Source organism: Leucoraja erinacea, chromosome 25, assembly GCF_028641065.1.
Source record: "Leucoraja erinacea ecotype New England chromosome 25, Leri_hhj_1, whole genome shotgun sequence".
NCBI lineage: Eukaryota > Metazoa > Chordata > Chondrichthyes > Rajiformes > Rajidae > Leucoraja > Leucoraja erinaceus.
This window is the reverse complement of record NC_073401.1, coordinates 13,005,661-13,027,525: the sequence shown is the minus strand read 5'-3', so window position 1 is coordinate 13,027,525 and position 21,865 is coordinate 13,005,661. Positions and strand designations below refer to the sequence as shown.

Here is a 21,865-nt window from a genome sequence, read left to right as displayed (position 1 = left end):
ACCGCTCCCTCTAACTCCCTGGTTAATTCGTCCCTCCCCACCCAAACCACCCCCTCTCCTGGCACTTTTCCTTGCGACCACAGGAAATGCTACAGTTGTTGCTTTACCTTCCCCCTTGACTCCATCCAAGGACCCAAGCAGTCTTTCCAGGTGCGGCAGAGGTTCACCTGCACCTCCTCCAACCTCATCTATTGCATCTGCTGCTCTAGGTGTCAGCTGTTCTACATCGGTGAGACCAAGCGTAGGCTTGGCGATCGCTTCACCCAACACCTCCGCTCGGTTCGAAATAACCAACCTGATCTCCCGGTGGCTTTTCACTTCAACTCCCCCTCCCATTCCAAATCCGACCTTTCTGTCCTGGGCCTCCTCCATGGCCAGAGTGAGGCCCACCGTAAATTGGAGGAGCAGCACCTCGTATTTTGCTGGCGGCAGTTTACACCCCAGCAGTATGAACATTGACCTCCAATTTCAGATAGTCCCTGCTTTCGCCTCCCCTTCCCAGCTCTCCCTCGGCCCACTGTCTCCGCCTCTTCCTTTCTTCTTCCCCCCCCCCCTCCCTTGCATCATTCTGAAGAAGGGTCTCGAACTGAAACGTTGCCTATTTCCTTCGTTCCATAGATGCTGCCTCACCTGCTGAGTTTCTCCAGCACTTTTGTCTACTTACATTTAACTTTGGTCAGTTGGCATTGTTTGCCCGTCTGGTATATCCCCCTCTCTATTCAAGACTGTTACCAGATGCCATGTTGTTTAGGGAAATGTAGCTTGATAAAAGACTGGCAGGCTATGAATATATAAAAGGGAATGAGAAATATCCTGTTGATATGTGAACAGCAAAAGGGTTGTAAGAAGAGACATGAGTCTCTAAGGAGACCAACACAATTAAACAACCACCTGGCAATGGAGGATGTAGTTAAGGAATGAAATGGAATACTTTATTGACTAGGCTCAGTGAAATTCTTTGCTTGCATACCCAATGTATACAAATGAATACTCAACATTCGTTTTCACTAATGAATAAACTAATGCTGATGCTTAAAAACAAGATGACATTGAGATTTTGGCTATAAATTGTACAAGACATCAGTAAAGCTACGTACATCTAGTGGATGACCCACTCACTCAGCTGGGATGCATGTCAGATTGCTCGGGAACTATTGAGTTCAGGATGGAGCACCAGTATCATTCTATTCTATCTAGTGGGATAGATGAGGGATAACCAGGAAAGTGGTGTAACTAGATTCTCAGATGGCCTTCTATCCTTCTTGGAGACTGGTGAACAAGGTTAGCTCCTGTGGAATTGGGAATAATCTAACAATGTCGATTGAGAGTTGGTCAATGGTTTGAAAATAGAATGGGAATAAATGGGTTCAAACGATCTGTGGCTGTGGTTTGTGAATAACTACTGCAAAGATTGGTGCTTCTGCCCCAACTTGTGACCATCGATATCGGTGACAACTTGTGACAATCAACATTAGTGATATACCTAGTGGGCCACATAACTATTCCAAATTTGCTGGTGACATGAGAATACGAGCAGTGGTATGGATGCAGAAAACCTGTGTGCGGGGGGGGGGGGAATGTGCATGTGTTAAGTGAGTACATGTCCAATGTGGATTAAAAAATAATGAATTACCCTTTTCTAAAACATTTGAGAGTGCAGAAGAACTTCGCTGACTGGAAAAACTGAAGCGGTTCTCCTTGAAACAAAGGTGGCTATAAGAGAATCTCACAGAATGAAGTGTGGAGATGCAAGGAACTGAAGACGCTGAAACCTTGAGCAAAACACAAAGTAATGAAGAAACAGTGACTGAAGCAGCATCTGTGGAGGGAATGGATAGACGGTGTTTTGGGTCGATACTTTGTGTAAATGACAAAACAAAACTTTTGCACTGGGGTTAGGGATTGGGTTTTGGAATAATTATGATACAGCAAATTTGTGCAATGCTATTTTCCCACACTCAATCCCCTGCTGACCATCCCAAATCCATACTAGCCTTTACAAATGTAGATAATTAAGTCTCTCTGAATAGCATCCAGTAACTTTCTTGCCACTGATGGTAGGCTCACTGGTATGTAATTCCTTGTCTTGTCCTTGCAGGCCACATTACCCACTCTCCAGTCTTCCAGTACCTCGACCATGCCCAAAGATGATGCTGGTATCTTTTCAAGGACCCCTGTGATTAATTCCCTTGCTTCCCTCAATGTCCTAGGTCCCATTTGGACCGGCCTCAGGAATTTATCCACTTTATCTGCCTCAAATCCATCAGTAAGGAGACTGTTCATCACTATTCTGTGATTTATTGGAATCATCCTAGCTTCCATTGTATCATGCACAATAAATACAGAAAGTATGACCAGGCCATTTCCTGTGGTTGTCTACATGGATTCCCCATTAATCTTTAAGGGGACCTACTCTTCTGTGCTTGCCTTCTGCTCTTAACATACTTGTTGATCTTTTAGGATTCTCCTTTGCCTTGGTTCCCCTTTTTGTTCTTTGTAATAGTTAAGCAGCTTCAAATTCCTGACTGTTAACTTGTTGATGACCTATCCTGGGCCCAAGCCATAAATGTAATTACAAAGGAGACGTGCCAGCGCCTCTACTTTCTAGTAATTTAAAGCGATTCAGTTTGTCTCTGAATACTCGCACAAACTTCTGATACATTAGAAAGTTTCCTGACTGGTTGCATCATGGCCTGGTTCAGCAATTCCGGAGCACAAGAGGCTACAGAGAGTGGTGGACTCAAACTGGTCCATCACAGGCACAGCCCTCCCCACCATCAAAAGCTCCTTTGTGAGGCACTTGCTCAAGAAGAGAGCATCCATCATCAAGGATTCATTTGGGTCATTCCCTCTTACTGCTACAGTCAGGTAGGAGGTACAGAAACTTGAATCTGCACATCACCAGGTTCAGGGGCAGCTACTTTCAAACCGCCATCAAGTTCTTGAACTGACTAGCACAACCCTAATCCAACATGAGTAATGGAACATTACAGACTACCTCTTGCACTATCATGGACTTGTTTTTTTCAGTTGTATTTTGCACTAATGTCATGCTTTTGATACAGTCTTTGTTTTCACTCTTAGAATTTATGTATCAACTGTAATTTATGTTTTGTGTGTTGTCTATGACTGATGCTGCTGCATGTAAGCTTTTCATTGTACATGTAGCTCACCGTACTTGTGCATATGGCAATACACACTCGACTTGATTTCCATCTTAAGGATACTCCTACATTCCTTATAATCCTCAAGGGATTTTCTTGATCCCAGCTGCCAATACCTGACCACCTGGTTCCTGACTGGTGTCTCATTGTCCCTTGTCAGCCAGTGTTCACTAATCTTGCCAGCTTTGCCTTTCACTCTAGCAGGACCACACTGACCCTGAACGCTACCCTATCTCACTTTTAAAAGCGTCTTACAAGCCAGATGTCTCTTTATCTGCGAACAGCCTCTCCCAATGAACTTCAAGTTCCTGTGTAATGCCATCAAAATTAGCCTTGCCCCAATTTAGGATTCTAATTTTTTGACCAGTGCTACCTTTTTCCATAACTATCTTGAAAGTATTAAAATTGTGGTCACAAGTTCCAAACTGGTCCCCTAACACATCAGCCACTTGTTCAACGTCATCACAAAATCAAGAGGGTACGCTGATGGAAAAAGATAATTGATAAATGTAGCTTAATTTTTAATTGATATACGTATTAATATATTGCACCTTTTGTCTGCAAAAAAATCACTTTCTCTGCATCAGTTTATGAACAGATGTTGCCACACACAAATAATAGATCTCTCTATGCTAAATAAAAATTGGCACGTTGGGTATTTAATTATTTAGGCAAGAAGGTTTACACAACACAGATGTCGAGCCTCCACCTGCTTGTATGTCGAACATAGCTCAACTGACTGCTGCCTTCTCTTTGCTCTCTCTTGAATTTGTCTAGTTTTCCTGAACAAACAATTCTGCTTTGCCGTTTCTAGCAAAATGGTTAGTGTATGTTTTTTGTTTGCAAAGTATAACTGAAGGTGTTTGTTTTCCTTTCCAGCTAATTCTCAACTTCCTATATCATATCCAACTTGCAATACAATACAGATTCAGATACAATACAATTTATTTGTCGTCATTTGAACCCAGAGGTTCAAACAAAATTTGGTTTCTGCAGTCATACAAACAAGAAGAACCAAGACACAACACAATTTACACGATCATCCATCACAGTGAATCTCCTCCTCACTGTGATGGAAGGCAAAGTCTTATCTCTCCCTGCACTCCTCGTTCTCCTCCCGATGTCAGTCAAAGCACCGGCGGGCGATGGTAAATAAGTCCCGCGGCAATTATAAAGCCGCGCCGGGTGATGCAAGGCCGCGCTCCGGGTCTTGGTGTTGGAGCCCCTGGCGTGTGCTAACAAGTCCCGCGGCCATTTAAAGCCATGCCGGGCGATGTAAGGCCCCGCTCCAGGTCCTCCTCAACCCCGCAACTCGGGCGGGAGAAGCCACCGTTGCAGAAGCCCCGAAAAGCGGTCTCCCAGCAGGGACCCGACTTCAACCCATATCTACACATACCTTTTTAGTCAATATAACCAAAACTAAAGCACAAAATGTGGGCATCTAGACCATCTCAACAAGATGTACATTTTAGGCAATTTAGTATGCAACTAATCAGTGGAAAATAGAATAATTTTTGATAGTATCTGAATTTAAGTTCACAAAAGTAGAATGGGTTTACAGCAAGACAATCTTCTTTGTACTTAAGATATCAAAGTGGTTACATTTTTTTAATTAAACTGCAACATGTGAAGTACGTGTGTGTGTGTGCGCACCTAGCTGCAAACGCTTCCTAATTTATTTTTCACATCAACAATTAAAAATTATCAATGTTTACAGTGGGATTTCACACATGTTTAATCATTTGAATTTTGGTTTCTACCTGAATTTCAGGTAAGGGTTGCTTACTAAAAGTTTAAAATGTTTCCTATTTACAGATGCCCCTAACGTTTTTTAATATAATAACAAGTCATGCCTGCTGTTCATCTGAATTTTATTAGAAATACAATAATAGTACAAAATGAAATAAATTGTGGAGAATGGAAATCAAAAATATACAGATGCTGTAAATCAAACAAAGACATAATGTTGGAAACGCAGTACAGGCTGCAACTATGGAAAGAGAAACGGAGTTTACATTTGAGGTCAAAGACTGTCAATGATTCTTCAACTTGAAATGTTAATCCTTTTTTCTTTGCACAAATGCTGCTTGACCCAAGTGTTTCCAGCATTTTTGGAATTTATAAAGAACTCTGTTATAAATGTGGAATTGCTCAAGAGGATACTTTTCTTGTATTTCTAATGCATGCTTTTACCCAGCTTCATAATGTGTATAATCTTCTATCATTTAGTAAATACTTCAATATTAAAAATGGCTATTATTTCTTACATCATTATAATTGGTTTCTGTATTTGAACCTCATAATCAAGCATGCTCAGATCTCTGATGCTGGACTAGCAGATTTGCCCAATGCACATTTAATTCCCATTTTTGAGACATTACACAGAACCATTTGGATTTTTGAATAATGGATATAATATAACCATTCCGATTAATAGATTTTACTGTAGCCTCATTAGTAACAGTCAATCCAGCTCAAAAGGGATGTTAATATAGAAACTACATTTACAATAGAAATAACCCATGTGGCCTTCAAGATCGGTCCAAAGGACCCTTGTTAAAATATTTTATTTATTTTTTTGAATATAAAGTTGGGGTATTTATTTGTTTTTAATTATCAACATGTAGTGCAATACAATTGTTAATGTAGGAACTTTTTTCCCTAGATCTTTAGCCTTAGTAAATTGTAATTGGTTTTTTAAAAAAACCCCGGAAAATCTGAAATATACACAAAGTAATCTAGTAGATACATTAGAAAGAACTTTAGGGCGGTACAGTGGTGAAGCAAGTAATGTTGCTGTCACATAGTGACCCAGGTTCAATCCAGATTTCTGGTGTTGTGACAGAAGTTTGCACATGCTCCCTGAATTGCTGAGTTGCTGCCTTCAATTCCCCTTGAGATGATTTTCAGAACCTTGAGCCATCTTAGTTATAAGCATTTGAAATCTGTCAACTTTTAACAGTGTATTTGCCTATGCCCAAATTATTCGACTTGAAATCTTCAGCTGCCTAGAGGCTAAATAATATTCGCTTTTAAACTGTACTAGTTTCTGGAATAAACTTATTTTTAAATGAAATTAAATCTTCCTCAAAGTGATCACACCTGATCTTACGTCCTGGCACACTCACCAAGTGTCAACCTTGAGTGATTTCTGGATACATGACGATCACTGCGTGAAGTAATGTAACACTTGTCCACTGATGTCTTCACACAAACAGCAACTGGTTATTGAGCTGGACACACAAGGGATCTTTTGTTTCTATTCACCCTTCCCCCAAATTTATATTTAGTAGGTTTAAACATATAGTTTCCCCGGAAGAAAATTGGTTTTAGGTTTTGATCTATTTCAGTATTAAAAACATTCTAACAATTACATTTGTTAGAATCACTTGCTGGAATATTTGTTGTTAATTGCAAACACAAAAAACAAGTTCAGAAACTGGAAATTTAAAAAAAAATCCATAGTCTACTAAGATGATCTTCATAAAGAGATGAGTACATATTTGGGTGCATTTTAAAAACCTTGGGATTTTACTTCTTGCTTTGGTACACTGAGAAATAGAATTGTGATATCTATAAATTTCAGTTGAAATCGGCTTAAGAAAATATGAAGCATCACAAAAACTGGAAACCTCAATATATTCAAGATATCTCATATGAACTGCTGATGGTAAGTTTGGTGGACCTGATGGAATAGGTAAGGCAGGTAAAAATGGAAGCATGTAAACAAATTCTTGCTTTGCAGATCAAATTTTAACTTGGTTATCAGTAATGTAAGTTTACCAGCAAGGATGCAAAGTAACTGACCACCATAATGGAGAGCCCTCTACAAAGCAGTTACTCTGTTTAACCATCAGGTATTCTAATGATGCATATTATTGTGACACAGAATAAATGCTATTGTTCTGCCAACAATATCTCAAAACTTCACAAATTGCAGATGCGCCAACAGCTGAGTACTAAATGATTAGTTGAAGAATGACCACCAATGACTTGTACAAGTCATTCCGAAAAGGCCAGGCATTCACTGCGAAAGTTGAAACGTGTCATCTTTAAGTTGTAGAAGTGATTAAATGTTGACTGGTATTCTCATTGATGCCATCCAGGTACTTTGATCTGGCTTCCTCTAATACACCAGTAGAGTTTCTTAGTTTTAACTGCATTTAAAAAAAAAAAAAAGGAATATATTGTAGCAGCTACAACACTTATGCAAAATATTTTAAATTAATAAATTTAACCGTGGTTAACGCATATGGAGTGACTGAATACATCTAGATCAAACATTTCATATCTTAGTTTATAAAAAGCAGAAGTGAGGCAACTTTTTAAAAGGTTTTAAAAAGAGTCAGAGAGATTACACATTTTGTTTAAGTAAGACCCAGGGAATTATCATGGTACATAAAGCAGCAATCCAATAATATTTTAATTTTTTTTAGTTGTGTTAATATAATAAATCTGGAGAGCTCAAACGGATGGAATGCCACGTGAATACTCCAAGTTACTTGTTGTGCCCTGAATCAATGTCCTGATGCACGGTCTCGACTGAGATGTTGATTATCCCTCTGCCTCCATAGATGCACTGACCCACTGAGTTCCTCCAGCAGTTCACATTTTGCTTGAGATTACAGCAGCTGCAGTCTTGTATTTCACTTTCAGTGACATGGCCAAATTACTGATACAACAAAACTAAGTGCTGATGGAACTCAGCGAGTCAAGCAACATCTGTAGAGGGTTACACAGAAAAGCTGGAGAAACTCAGCGGGTGCAGCAGCATCTATGGAGCGAAGGAAATAGGCAAGGGTTTCGGCCCGAAACGTTGCCTATTTCCTTCGCTCCATAGATGCTGCTGCACCCGCTGAGTTTCTCCAGCTTTTCTGTGTAACCTTCGACTCTCCAGCATCTGCAGTTCCCTCTTAAACATCTGTAGAGGGAATGGACGGATGACAATTTGGGTCGGGACCGTTCTTCAAACTGAAGAATCATTCATTGGCTGTGTTGTAAAACCAATTCAATTCAATTCAACTTTATTGTCATTGCACAAATACGAGTATAGGTATTTGTGCAATGCAGTTTAGCGTCTGGTCATAGTGCAAGATAGAAGTAAAAATACAAAATAAGCATACAATAAAATTAGAAAATACTGATTAACAATGTGTGGATTGTGGATGAATTAAAACTGGTACATAGGCAAATAACTATACAAATGGGAGAGTTTAAAGATAGCTAGCGACAGGACTCTGAGTTCAGCAGTGTAATGGTGTTGTTGAAAAAGCTGTTCCACAGCCTGCTTGTGCGAGACCTGAGGCTCCTGTACCGCCTCCCTGATGGGAGGAGGGCAAACAGTCCATGGTTAGGGTGAGAGGGGTCCTTGATGATTTTCCCGGCCCGTCTCGGACACCGTTTTCGGTGGAGGGCATCCATGGCAGGGAGCGGGGCACCGATGATGTGCTGAGCGTTTTCACCACCCGTTGCAGTGCATTCCTGTCAGCTGCGGTGCAGCTGCTGTACTATACCGTGAAGCAGGTGGTCGGGATGCTTTCGATGGTACAGTGGTAGAAGTTGGACAGGATCTCAGATTCAATTTGGGGGGGACAGGTGAGCTTTCTAGAGCCTCCTCAGTTAGTAAAGGCGCTGCTGTGTGTTTTTGATCAATTTGGTGGTATTGAGGGACCAGGACAGATCCTCTGAGATGTGTACCCCCGAGGAATTTGTAGTTGGAGACGCGTTCCACCTCAGTCCAGTTTATGTGGATCCCCTCTGGTCTTCCTGCAGTCAACAATGATTTCCTTCGTCTTCTTGGAGTTGAGGACGAGGTTATTGTTGGCACACCAGGCTGCCAGGTTCTGGACCTCCTCCCTATAGGCTGATTCGTTGTTGTCGCTGATCAGTCCTACCACCGTGGTGTCATTGGCAAATTTTATGATGGCGTTGGAGCCATACTTAGGGACGCAGTCATGGGTGAAGGAGTAGAGGAGAGGGCTGAGCACACAGCCCTGTGGCACGCTGGTGTTCAGTGTTAGAGTGGAGGAGGTGAGGTTGTTGATCCTAACAGACTGTGGTCTGTTGGTGAGGAAATCCAGTGTCCAATTGCAGAGGGAGGGGAGGATGCCATGTCCGCTGAGTTTGGTGATCAAGCTGGCGGGGATGACGGTGTTAAAGGCGGAGCTGAAGTCGATGAACAACAACCTGATGTAGGAGTTGTTGTCCAGGTGGGTCAGGGCAGAGTGTAGAGCTCTCTCACATTTTTATACAGGCATATTCTCAATCACCACTCAGAAGGCTACCTATATATTTTGGAATATAATATGCTCAATAAAATCAATCTATATTCAGAAGTACTATACAAAAATAAACAATTGTGTTCAGCTAGAAATGAATATCATAACTTGTTAACAATAAGAAATAAAAGGAAGAATTCATTTCTTATTAAAATATTCCAAAGGTTTTGCTTATGATGGTTAATTTAGATTGTATGAGATCAGTAGATTTTGGAATGAAGAGTTGAAGGTAATCGCACTGTTACACAAAGTGACAGGATGCATCTTGCATGTTGGTTTTCAGGGAGATTACAAAACCAATGCCCGTGCAGATCCCCAGGCTGTTTCCAGGTTACAATAGGGTTCTGTTCCTGTGAATTGTTCATAATCCAAACTGTTTGTAACTTGGAAATAAAAAAATAAAATAAAAGTGTGTGAGCTGTGAGCAGGCATCGGAAGATCGGCTGCCAGCTGACCTCCCTGACTCAGTGAGTGAACGTTTGCTCAGCACCTCCAGTTCTGCTGTGCTTAACCTGCCAGATTATAGTGGCTCAAGGTGTGGTGGGGAGAGTAGGCATATCAAAATGCTCTGTTCCCACCTGCCAGCCTGCAGCCCCATAGCATCTGGCAGACCCATGCCCATCCATCACACTGGTCTCCCAAACATTCGATCATAAGTCTGGGGACCTGTAAGCCTGGCGTTTGTGACCCAAGGAGGCCCTGTATTGTTATACACAGAAAAATACAACAAAGCAGAATGGCAGCAGCAGATAACTGAAAGAAATAGAGATAAAGAAGAAATTAAAGGGAAAGTTGAGCAAATTTTAGCACCAAAGAAATAAAAATCACACATTAGAAAGCATTGTGCAGCCCTTTTTATCAAAATATGTAATTCAAATAATATGGATGTCAATGACGCAATGATCAAAACGGGTGCTTGGAGAGAAAGAACACTAAAATAATCTTGCAGAAATAACTTTCAGAATAACGCCTTCCAGAAATGGGTGGCGCAGTACCTCACAGTGCCAGAGACCTGGGTTTGATCCAGACTTCGGGCACTGTCTGTATGGAGTTTGCATGTTCTCCCTGTGACCACGTAGGTTTCATCCGGGTTCTCAAGGTTTCCTCCTACATCCGAAAGATGTGCAGGTTTGTGCGTTAGTTCACCTTTGTAAATTGCCCTAGTGTGTAGGGAATGGATGCAAGAATGGGGTAACAGAACGGGCGATCGATAGTGTGGACGGTGGGCCGTAGGGCCCGTTTCCAAGCTGTATCTTTCAATCAAATAAGCCTTATAAAATTGTGCATCTTTAAAAATATTACAGAATCTGATTATGTAAGTAAAGGAACGTTCAAGAATATCTTTTGGACATTGGTGATAAGCAAAAGAGTGAAGTCAAATACCAAGAAAGTGTGTAAGAAATAATAAAAAGCAGCCAGTTACATTTGTGAGCTATCTGTGGAAAATTTGCTCTATTGTGAATTTTATAGTTTAAGGCTCATCACTTGATAATATTTGATCTAATTGTACTTACTCTTTTATTAACAATCTTTGAAACCATTGTACTGTAAGTGATTGGACCAGGATGGCCCTGAGGTCAATGTTAAATAGTGCATGACATGTTTGATGGGACAAAGGATAATGGCAACGATCAAATTTGAACATGCATCAGAGTGTCTCAGTGACCAAAGTTAACCATATGTGCTACTTTATTTCAGCAAATTAAATATATTGAATGGCATCTTGGCGGGAGGAGGGATGGATACTCAGTAAAATAAAGCAGCTGTAAAAGATACCTGTGGTATTGGATAGAGAGTGGGATCAATAGCATCTTCTCGGCCAAAATCGATCATTTTCCCACACTTTGGAATGTCATCTATCCAAACACCATCATATAGTTGACCTTTCTCAAAGAAGAAGAACTTTCCTGTCCCGTGTTTCATTCCATCTTTCCAGAAACCTTCATAGCGACTGTCATTAGCTAAATAGAGGATGATTAAAATGATATACATTTTTTAAAAAAAATAAAACATTGCATTACAAGTTCAAGAGCTACAAGATTTTAAAAAACATAGTATCCCACTGGTATTCTTTAGAATTTCAGCATTCTATGATGTCAATAAAATATTGGTGACATTAACTATTAATTTTCAATTGTGCATGAGTAACCAGGTGTAGCATCAACTTGTTCTATCCACAATGGGTACATGGTGGTAGACACAAAATGCTGGAGTAACAGCGGGGTGAGGCAGCATCTCTGGAGAACAGGAATGTGCGACGTTTCGGGTCGAGACCCTTCTTCAGTCTGAAGAAGGGTCTCGACCCGAAACGTCGCCCATTCCTTCTCTCCAGAGATGCTGTCTCCGCAAAGGCAAGACATGAAAATGAGACAAAAGGGTATAAGTCAAGTCACTTTTATTCCTATAGCACATTTAAAAAACAATTCTTGTTGGCCAAAGTGCTTTACATTGGTGGAAGTACTAACGTTATACAACAGTGGTTCATAGATTAAGTACATACATAAATACATACATATAGCCCTCATTCAGAGGACGTCAAGAAAGGCTTGAGAGTAAAGATGAGTTTTAAGTCTCGACTGAAAGGAGTCGATGGAGGGGGCAGTTCTGATGGGAAGAGGGATGCTGTTCCACAGTCTAGGAGCTGCAACTGCAAAGGCGCAGTCGCCCCAGAGCTTATGCCTGGACCGCGGGATGTTCAGTCGGCCGATCTGAGGGACCCAGGAGGTGGTGTGGTGAGTAAGCAGGCTTTAGATGTAGGTGGGGGCAAGCCCGTTAAGAGTTTTATAGACATAAAGGAGGATCTTGAAATTTATTCGGAACCGCACAGGGAGCCAGTGGAGGGAGGCCAGAATTGGGGTGATGTGGTCCCTTTATCTGGTGCCCGTCAGGAGTCTCGCTGCGGCGTTTGGACCAGTTGCAGGCGGGACAGGGAAGATTGGCTGATGCCAGTGTAGAGGGAGTTGCAGTAATCTAGGAGGGAGGAGATAAATGTGTGGATGATCTTTTCGAGGTCATCAAACTGGAGCCATTGTTTTATTTTAGCTATCGTCCGAAGCTGGAAGAAGCTAGCTTTTACCCCGGCATTGACTTGTTTGTCAAATTTCAATGCTGAGTCAAATATCACGCCAAGGTTTTTGACGTGAGGTTTGAGTAATGGGGTAAGACTTCCAAGGCTGTCTGCTATCATTTTGATTGAGTCTGAGGGGCCGAGAAGGATGACCTCAGACTTACTTTCGTTTAGTTGGAGGAAGTTCTGGGCCATCCAACACTTTATATCCTCGAGGCAGCGGATAAGGTTAAGCAGATTTAAGATAAAGAGAGAAGAGGAGTGAAATATTAAGCCAGCGGAAGGGTTGTAGGTGGATATATTAGGGTCCAGACAGGAAACGTCACCTATCCATGTCCTCCAGAGATGCTGCCTGACCCACTGAGTTACTCCAGAACAGGGGGGGGGGGGGGGGGGGGGGGGGGGGGGGGGGGGGGGGGGGGGGGGGGGGGGGGGGGATTATAAATTGCCCTCTGCAGTTGATGCAGTTTCATGTTTCTCCGATCTCCTCTATTTTGAAGCTCGATTAGTAGTTGCATCAGCCAAGTTGAATTACCTAAATATCTGGGACTAATCCATGACTTCACTTTGTAAGGTCACTGTACAATATACAGCTGTCATTCATGTGACATAATACATATCATGTTGCAATGAGAGGATTATATATCAACATATGTTGTAATGCTGGCACATTAGTTTAGCAACTTATTTTGATCAAGACTACATGTACAGCTTTTTACCATTCAGAGACAAGTGATCAGAATAATTCCTCCACTGATTGTTCAGCTTGAGATAACAGACTATAGTAGCTGGGTTCAAGTGCATCTCTGGAGGAGTTTTGGGAGCTAAAGACTAAACTAAAAAAGGAAATCGGAAGGGCAAAAAGGGGCCAGATGATAGCTCTGGAGGGTTGCATTAAGGACAATCCCAAAAGATTTTATGAATACATAAAGGGGAAAAAGGTAACTCGAGGGAGAGTGGGACCTCTCAGGAATCAAAACGGTCACATCTGTGTGGAGCCACGGGAGATGGGCAAGGTCCTAAATGAGTATTTCTCCTCTGTATTTACCGAGGAGGAAATTGGAGCAGTCAGGGTTACTGTCGAAGAAGTACTGAAGGTACTGTCGTGTTTGAAGGTAGACAAATCTCCAGGGCTTGACCTGATAAATCCCAGGACATTGTGGGAAACTAGAGAGGAAATTGCGGGAGCCCTGGTTGACATTTACGAGTCGTCCTTAAATACAGGAGACGTGCCGGAAGACTAGAGGATGGCAAATGTTGTACCTCTTTTCAAGAAGGGCTGCTGGGAACTATAGGCCGGTGAACTTAACATCTGTAGTTGACAAGTTACTGGAGAGTATTCTGAGGGATAGGATATACAGGCATTTGGATGGGCAAGCGCTGATTAGGGATAGTCAGCATGGTTTTGTACGTGGGAGGTCTTGTCTCACAAATCTGATTGATTTATTTTGAAAATGTGACCGAGGGGCCTGTTTCCACACTGTATCACTCTATGACAAGATGCAATTTATTACTGACAATTATAAAATGCTGTGGCTTGAAAGTAAACAACTTAACTTGGAGTAATAGGCATTAAGTTGAACACAATTCAAAAACCTCAGGCTAGTTTGGGAATTTAATGAAAATTTCCCTCCCAACTTGTACAATATGGAAACAAGGAAAAGATACATTAGACTTTATAGACACAGCATGGAAACAGGCCCTTTGGCCCACTGAATCCGCACTGACCGGCAATCACCCTGTACACTAGCACTATCCTGAACAGGGGGGACAATTTACAGAAGCCAATTATCCTACAAACTTGTACATGTTTGGACTGTAAGAGGAAACCGGAGCAGAGTAGAAAACACCCGCAGTCACAGGAAGAACGTACAAACTGTACGGATAGCACGCATAGACCGGATCGAACCCAGGTCTACGGCACTAAGGCAGAACTCTTCAGGATATAGAATTTTTTGGTGAGACAGAAAGGGAGTAAAGGGGAAGAAATATTGAACTGTTGGTCAAATATTGCATTACTTCACGATTGATGAATAATATAGAACACTCCTCAAATTAGGCCATATGGACAGAGATTATAAAGGGGAAGGGTGTTTGCTGAGACTGATAGCACTGGACAAGGAGCAGAGGAGATTCACCAGGATGTTATCGGTGGGTTGAGAAGTTACTGTAAGTCTGTTTCCCTGGAGCAGAGGAGGTTTAGAGAGGACATGACTGAGGTATATAAAATTATGATGGGTATAGATAGGGTAAGTGCAAGAAACTTTTCCCCATATCAGAGGTACTTAAAACTAGAAGGATGGCAACTGGTCAGCACAGACAAGTTAGTTCAAATGGAATGTTTCCATGCTGTACAATTGTACAATTTTAATTTCAGAAAATTTGAACCACAATGAGTTGAAATATCTTATGTTGCTAAATGGAACTGGAGAGTATAGAGATATACTCTATGTGATAAGTTGACTGTAGTTTTGGAGGATAGTTTTAGAAATAAATATTGTTTTCCAAAAACATATTAATGGTTCAATATTACTGGTTGGTGGAGAGCAGGTAAAAGACAATTCATTATCAAACAAAGTCTGAAGAAGGGATTTGATCCAAAACTTTGTCTATTTCCTTCGCTCCATAGATGCTGCCTCACCCGCTGAGTTTCTCCAGCATTTTTGTCTACCTTCATTATCAAACAAAGATGAGATCTAGAACTGGATTGATTTGATCAGCAGAACTTTTTTTCTTATCAAACTTTTTTTACTGTATTCAAGTCAATTTGTCATGGTCACAAATTTTGTAAATTGAACAATCTCAAATAATCCGAGTAAGTAATTGTAAAACATTGCTTACCAAGGCGGAGCATTCCTTCACCATTGGGCAAGTCATCAGACCATTCACCTTCATATGTAGAACAATCTGCATAGAACATTCTACCCCAGCCATCTCTCTTGTCAAAATACCAATGACCCTCATAAATGTCATCATCTGAATAAAAGTTGGTTCCTAAGCCCTGCAAATGTATAAAAATAACAAAGATCAAAATAAAAATTATTATTCTGCAAGAAAAATAACGAATAACACTCTTGCATGTCCACTGAAAAATGCGGGTAACAAATTAAAAAAGTCATCTGAACGGCTTTCGGTCCCATTTATACCTTGTTCTAAAGCTAATAAAGCATCAGCATAAAGAAGCGTCTTGACCCGAAATGTTGCCCATTCCTTCCCTCCAGAGATGCTGCCTGTCCCACTGAGTTACTCCAGCATTTTGTGTCTACTTAATTTATTTCAGCTCCTTGTTTTATCCACCATTTCTGAGCTTTTCTGTTTTTTTGTGTGAAGACAGTTCCAAAATGCTTATTTGATATCTCTGCCATTTACTTATTTCTTAATATAATTTCCCCTGTCTATCTCAGTGTGTAAGGGACAGATGTTAACTTCTGCTAATATTGGTATCAAACTGTAGAATCTGATATGGTTATTTTTGCTTAGATTACACTCATTTTCTTCATTTCTTTGCTTAATATGTTATTAAAAACATGCTATGCAGAGCAATTAATTGAAATCATGAATTATGAAATTAGATGCTCACATGTCTTTTGTCATTTTGCCATTCGCCCGAATAAACCTTTTTATATTCTCCACTGACTGGATCTGGTAAACTGTAGGTTCCAAAGCCATTTCTTTTTCCATACTGCCAATCACCATCATAAATGGCACTGTTAAATTTCCACCTCTGTGTCCCCTTTCCTGTTTGCAATAAAATATAAATAACAGGAAAAGATTTAAGAGTTGGGAATTAATGTTTTCCTTTTTTGAGGTTTTCAAACCAAACTTAAAAAAAATAATTCAGCAATAACAATGCTCGTACCACAATTCTTACTGTGCTAAAAAAGGTTCTCAGTTTTTAGTCACATTATTCTTTGATAGTGTCCCTTTGGGGCAATTGTGAAAGATTTTTACTTATCAAAAACAACCCAATATCTTGCTGGATTTTTTAAATGATTTGCGGCTCTATAATTATATCAAAAGACAATTCATCATAAGCAAACACAAACCAGCTGTGAAGAAATGAAATTTAGACCATATAATTAAAAACTTAAGCCAATATTGTACAAAAAAAATATTTAAATTTCTTTACATTAGGGCCGAGATACTGAGAAGTGTCAAGCATTTTAAAAGCTTCATAGACCACTGACTGCATTCCCCTCTAATATTCCCCCACTCTCAAGTGACCCATAGATTCTTGATTGTAAATTTTAAATGGAAAAATTAAATATGTAATAATTTGAAAACATAAAAGTGGTTAAAGTAATAGAATACTTTTTTTCCCCAATATGCAAAGGATCATCTGTCAAATGACAAACTGTTCAGAAAAAGAGATACTGAAGATACCTTCTTTGCACCGTATATTTTTTTTGATGAACTGAATTTAAAGACATTTTCACACTTCTTAAGTATTGTGTGGGGATCACAGTGTAAATAACAGTCAACAGTACAGAAACAGGCCCTTCATTCCATCAAGTGCTAGTTGACCATCAAGAATTATTTATTTATAGCACCATTTATACTAATCATACACTAATTTCATTTTATTCTCCCTGTCTTATTCACTCTATCAATTTCGCCCACACTCTACCACTCACATAATAGACAATTAATCTATTTTAGGCCTGCGAAACCAAACAAAATTACCCAAGGAAGCCCAACACAGTGTAATGTAAGGGTTAAACAGACTATGTCAGCTAAAATGGAGTTGTCAGTTAAATTAGCAGCACGACATTTCAAACCCAGCTTAGGCAAACAAGTAGATGTTTTTGAAGAATGCTTAGGCTAACTCGAAGGGACCAGTAAATCATGAGGTCATATGTGAGGTTAATATGATAAGCTTTGCCATCCTAGAGACATCCGAGACTAGCTCGGCGTCCGATAAGACGCATTACTAGAGCCAGGATGTTTAGGCGCTAAAAAACACTGAAATAGGCAGGCAAAAGGGCATAATAAAATTACAAAAAAGGAACGAAAAAGGCATTTATTGACAAAAAAAAAGCATTTATTTCCACCATCAAAATATGGTTTAAAATGATAATATAAAGGTATCCAACATCAAATGAACAAAGTTGCCTGGTTGCACATAATTACTAGCATTTTTTTCAAATTATCTGATGTTAAACTATGCCGTCTATCAGACAGAATATGCTTCAATTGTGAAAAACTTATTTCTACCTCAGCTGAGGTCACTGGTGCATACCCGAAAAGAGCTACAGACTATATTCAAGTCGATATCTTGTGCATTACAACTACCTTTGAGAACTTTAGCTATATTTTGTATTTCTTCAAGATCTTTGTTAGCTAAAATCACTCTCTCACATTTTTCTTGCATCTCTTTACCGACATTGCCAGGATCTTTACGAATATCGTCAGTTACTTTGTTGAAAACCTGTAAGTTATTCACTAATGTTTCACCACGTTTCTCAAGGGAAGTTATAGCTTGTGGGAAGTTTGCAAAATTGGAAGCAATAAACACGAGATCGCAGTGGAGAGACTTTTTCTGACGATCCTGACTGCAGCAGATTCTTCTTCTTCAAAATAGTTGACAATTTCTTTTATCTTTTCAATATTTGCAGCATAGCTGAGTACAGCAGAGAGCCATGTACCCCATCTAGTCAAAACGGGCTGTCAAGGTAGCGGAATTCTAGGGAGTCATTTCCTTAAACAACTGCACAGGAAGAATAAGTGCTTTGAGGAAGATTTTCCTGACATTGGAAACTAGGCGATCGACATTTGGAAACGAGCTACGTATGTGCTTGGCAATTCTACGAAGTACTTGAGCTAAGCATGTCAAATGCAACATTTTGGGGAATAAAACATTAAGTCACAAACAGAATATATCGTGTTTTATACCTTCTGGCCAAAGTATAGCAAGTGAAGATGTAAACAACTGAGCAATAGTTGAGCTGTTTGATTTCTCCAATACTTCCGATGTCAACAAATACTCCTTTGATGATTGACCTGCCTCCACTGTACCTATGACCACATTAGCAAACATCTCCCCCCAACACCAGTTGTCTCGTCTATTGAGATCCATATTTTGTTGCATGCAACTTCATCTCTAATTTTCTGCACAACAATGTTGAAGTTGCTGTCAACATAATTTTTCCATAATGATGACTGGCTTGGTATATGTTCCTCTGTGAATTTCTCTAAAAAACCTCTGAGAGATTTGTTTTCTAATTTCCACAGTGGAATTCCAGCATCAATGAATGCCTTGCACAGATCATTCGAAAACTCCGATTTGCGACTGGAGCCAGCAGTAAATGTAGTGAGGAGACAAGCTTGGGTAAGTCGCTTGGGTAGTCTACACCCCAGTGGTATCAACATTAACTTCTCTAATTTTAGATAGCCCTTGTCTTCTCCCTCCTCCCCAGCTCTCCTTCTAGTCCTAGTGTCTCCACCTCTTCCTTTATTTTTTGCCCCCCCCCCCCCCCCCACATCAGTCTGAAGGGTCTCGACCTGAAACATCCCCTATTCCTTCTCTCCATAGATGCTGCCTCACCCGCTCAGTTTCTCCAGCATTTTTTGCCTATCTTCGATTTTTCCAGATCTGCAGTTCTTTCTAAAACATTCTATTCATAAGTATATTCGAAGGTGGCACCCTGGTGGTGGAAGTTTTCTTGTAAGTTATACTATGTTAACAATAACATAAATATTAACGTGTTAACATAGAAAACATCATTGTAATCATGGTACAACTAGAGAAAACAGCACGACCTTTTAGCAAAATGGCCATAAAAGGCTAATAAAGGCACTCAATTGTGAAAAAGGCATTATCCTAGCGAAATCATCAAAAAAGGCATGAAAGGGCACATGGCATTTATGGCAAAATCCGGGCTCTACACATGTCATTATTGTACCAAAGGATAGCTAATTTGACACATAGTCACCTGTTGTTCTTAGAGATAAAAGCTATGATAGAAGTGCGTGCTTCTACAGCTAGAAGAGAGCACCTTTGCAGAGAGAAAAGAACTTCACCTTCAGGGAGAGAAAGGAGCTTCACCCAGGAGAGCTTGGACTGTGATGTGTGCCAGTGCAGACATCGAATACTCAGAGGGGTGTGAGGCCTGTTATTTTGACTTGTTACTTTATTGATAGTTGATAGTTTTCTGTATTTTACTTGCATTTGCTTTAATAAAAAAAAACAATTGTGCTCTTCAGAATGTGCTTTCTCCGTTCATTAATCCGAATCCTTGAATCCTGTATATATTTTGTTTCAGTCACAGGGAGAATATGTTAACTCCACACTGGCAATACTGCAGTAACATCTATTCATCAAAGTATTTATTTGCCCTAATTGATCAACACTATTAAACAACAGATAGTAGTTGTCATTTGTCAGTATTTGTTCCCTCACCTGCAAACCTGCCCTCAACTTCTTCCCATAATCCACCTTTGATTTATCCATGCTATTCAATGACATGGCTCCAAATTCATTTTGTTCTGCAAGCTCTCTGAGCATACTGAAGTTGCCAGTTCTGTGCTTATCTGACCCAAATGTTCAATATCTCTTGCACCAGATTACCAAAACAGCATTTATAACTGTGATCTTCCAGTCTCCTGTCTGCAGCTGTGAATAGAGTTTTAGAATGGTTTTAACAACATGATATTGAGCTGGCATAGGGCAGTGGTCATGGTGAAGACAAAATATTTAAACAATTGATTTGAAGGAATCTCATTGCTCAATTGTGAATGCAATAAAATGATAGAAATCACCAAATTAATATTTTAGACCTGGCTACAAGAGACCTAGAGGAATTTATATTTGACCTCTTCTGAAGTCAAATGTTATGTAAGTACATCCGAGGGGTAAGAGTATAAAGTGTTCTGTTTCTCTTGGTTTCCACTTCTGTGAACAATTTTCCTTTTATTATTCTGGTGTTAGCTCTTCAAACTTCTATCCTTTTATATATTTCCTACGGTACAGTAGTTTAGTATTTATGTTACCAGATCCACTCAGGTCTCAAGAATTATTATTTTTTAAGTCTGGAAAGAAACATGATACAGATTTGCTACAAATGTCGTTCCGTTGGTTTTTTAACACTATACTCAGAATGGAATGTATCGGAAGATTAATAATCTTACCATGTTTCTTATTGTCCCGCCATTCTCCTGTGTATTCATCCCCGTTCACTGTGTAAACGGTGTTTTTCAATCCGTTTTTCTGCGCATTTTGATCCCAATCTTTCCAACGATTTTCTTTAGGCTTTCGAGGTCTCAGAAATGGCATAATGTATTGATAGGGCTTTGGGTAAGGATGTTGCCTGCACACTTCCGACCAAGTGTGTGCTAAAGGATTAGTTTGTTGCCAAGGCAACAAGTTTGGCTTTTTTTTTTGCAAATGTGTTACACCAGTTTTCAAGTAGAAAAGTTCAGAAACCAGTATTTGAAAGATCTGGCCACAAATCATTTCATAAATTCAAGCATCAACGCAGCAGGATATTTAGCAACAATCCACGTGGTTACTGACGCTCCTGTGGGACTATAATGTGCGCCTCGTTACTAGGGCAACCGATGTATGTCCTGTGCTTTACCACTCGTGGAGTCTTCTTAATTTAAAAACAAAAAACTAAAAGAAAAGCACAAAACGTGGTTAAATTAGGTTTAGTTTTATAAAAATAGTGTTTTACAATAAAGTGTCGGGTGGGCTACGTCATCGTTTGGTCATGTAGCCCTGCCCATCTGAGAATTGTCGAGTTCGCAGTCTGCAGGCTCGATATGTATGTCATTGAATGTGAAATACCGACTTTAAAATTATTGTTATGTACTTTAATAAGTTGCAAATGATATATTTAAAGGTTCGAGTACCTGAAGAGTTTCGATGTTCAAAGTTTATGAACTTAAGTGAAAATACACACAAAATGTTGGAGTAACTGAGCGGGTCAGGCAGCAACTCCGGAGAAAAGGAATAGGTGACGTTTCGAGTCGAGACCCATCTGCTGTTCCTTCCTACACATTTTATGAACTTAGTATTTAACGCGGAACTGTTTATGTGGACAACGGTACCGTGTTACACTTTATCTATTAATCTAACTGAATTTTACTTCATGAAGTCGGTGGCCTCTAACAGGTTGTAATAGCATTCAATTTATGCTGATCGTCTATAGGGTGATTTCACCAAAGGTCAAATGAGCGTAGATCCCCCCTCACGTGACCGAAAATTTTAACTGGAGGACATCTCTCAGTTTGGTACATGTAAGTGAATGGGGAAACACGCACTTTCCCACCCGTTAAAAACATGGAAAACGGCCGAATTTTGAGCTGAAATTTTCTGTGCTAGTCGGGGTGACCGTGAAGCACAGCGACCTAAATTT

General features: G+C 40.1%; 1 protein-coding gene across 4 annotated transcripts; it reads right to left on the bottom strand.

The window, feature by feature from the left end:
• Positions 1-5,019: 5,019 nt before the first annotated feature.
• morn3 (MORN repeat containing 3) lies at positions 5,020-21,124 on the bottom strand. 4 transcript variants are annotated; one of them, XM_055655730.1, is made up of 5 exons: positions 20,637-21,113; positions 16,090-16,247; positions 15,351-15,510; positions 11,219-11,403; positions 5,020-7,321 (listed from the first exon to the last, which is right to left on the bottom strand). In XM_055655730.1, the coding sequence occupies exons 1-5, from the start codon at positions 20,959-20,961 to the stop codon at positions 7,217-7,219; spliced, it is 933 nt and encodes a 310-aa protein (XP_055511705.1). In that variant the 5' UTR covers positions 20,962-21,113; the 3' UTR covers positions 5,020-7,216. The 4 variants fall into 4 exon arrangements, with proteins under 4 accessions (XP_055511705.1, XP_055511703.1, XP_055511706.1 ...); XM_055655728.1 differs by lacking the exon at positions 5,020-7,321 and adding an exon at positions 9,419-9,825 and having other exon boundaries at positions 20,637-21,124; XM_055655731.1 differs by lacking the exon at positions 5,020-7,321 and adding an exon at positions 9,419-9,448.
• Positions 21,125-21,865: the final 741 nt, after the last annotated feature.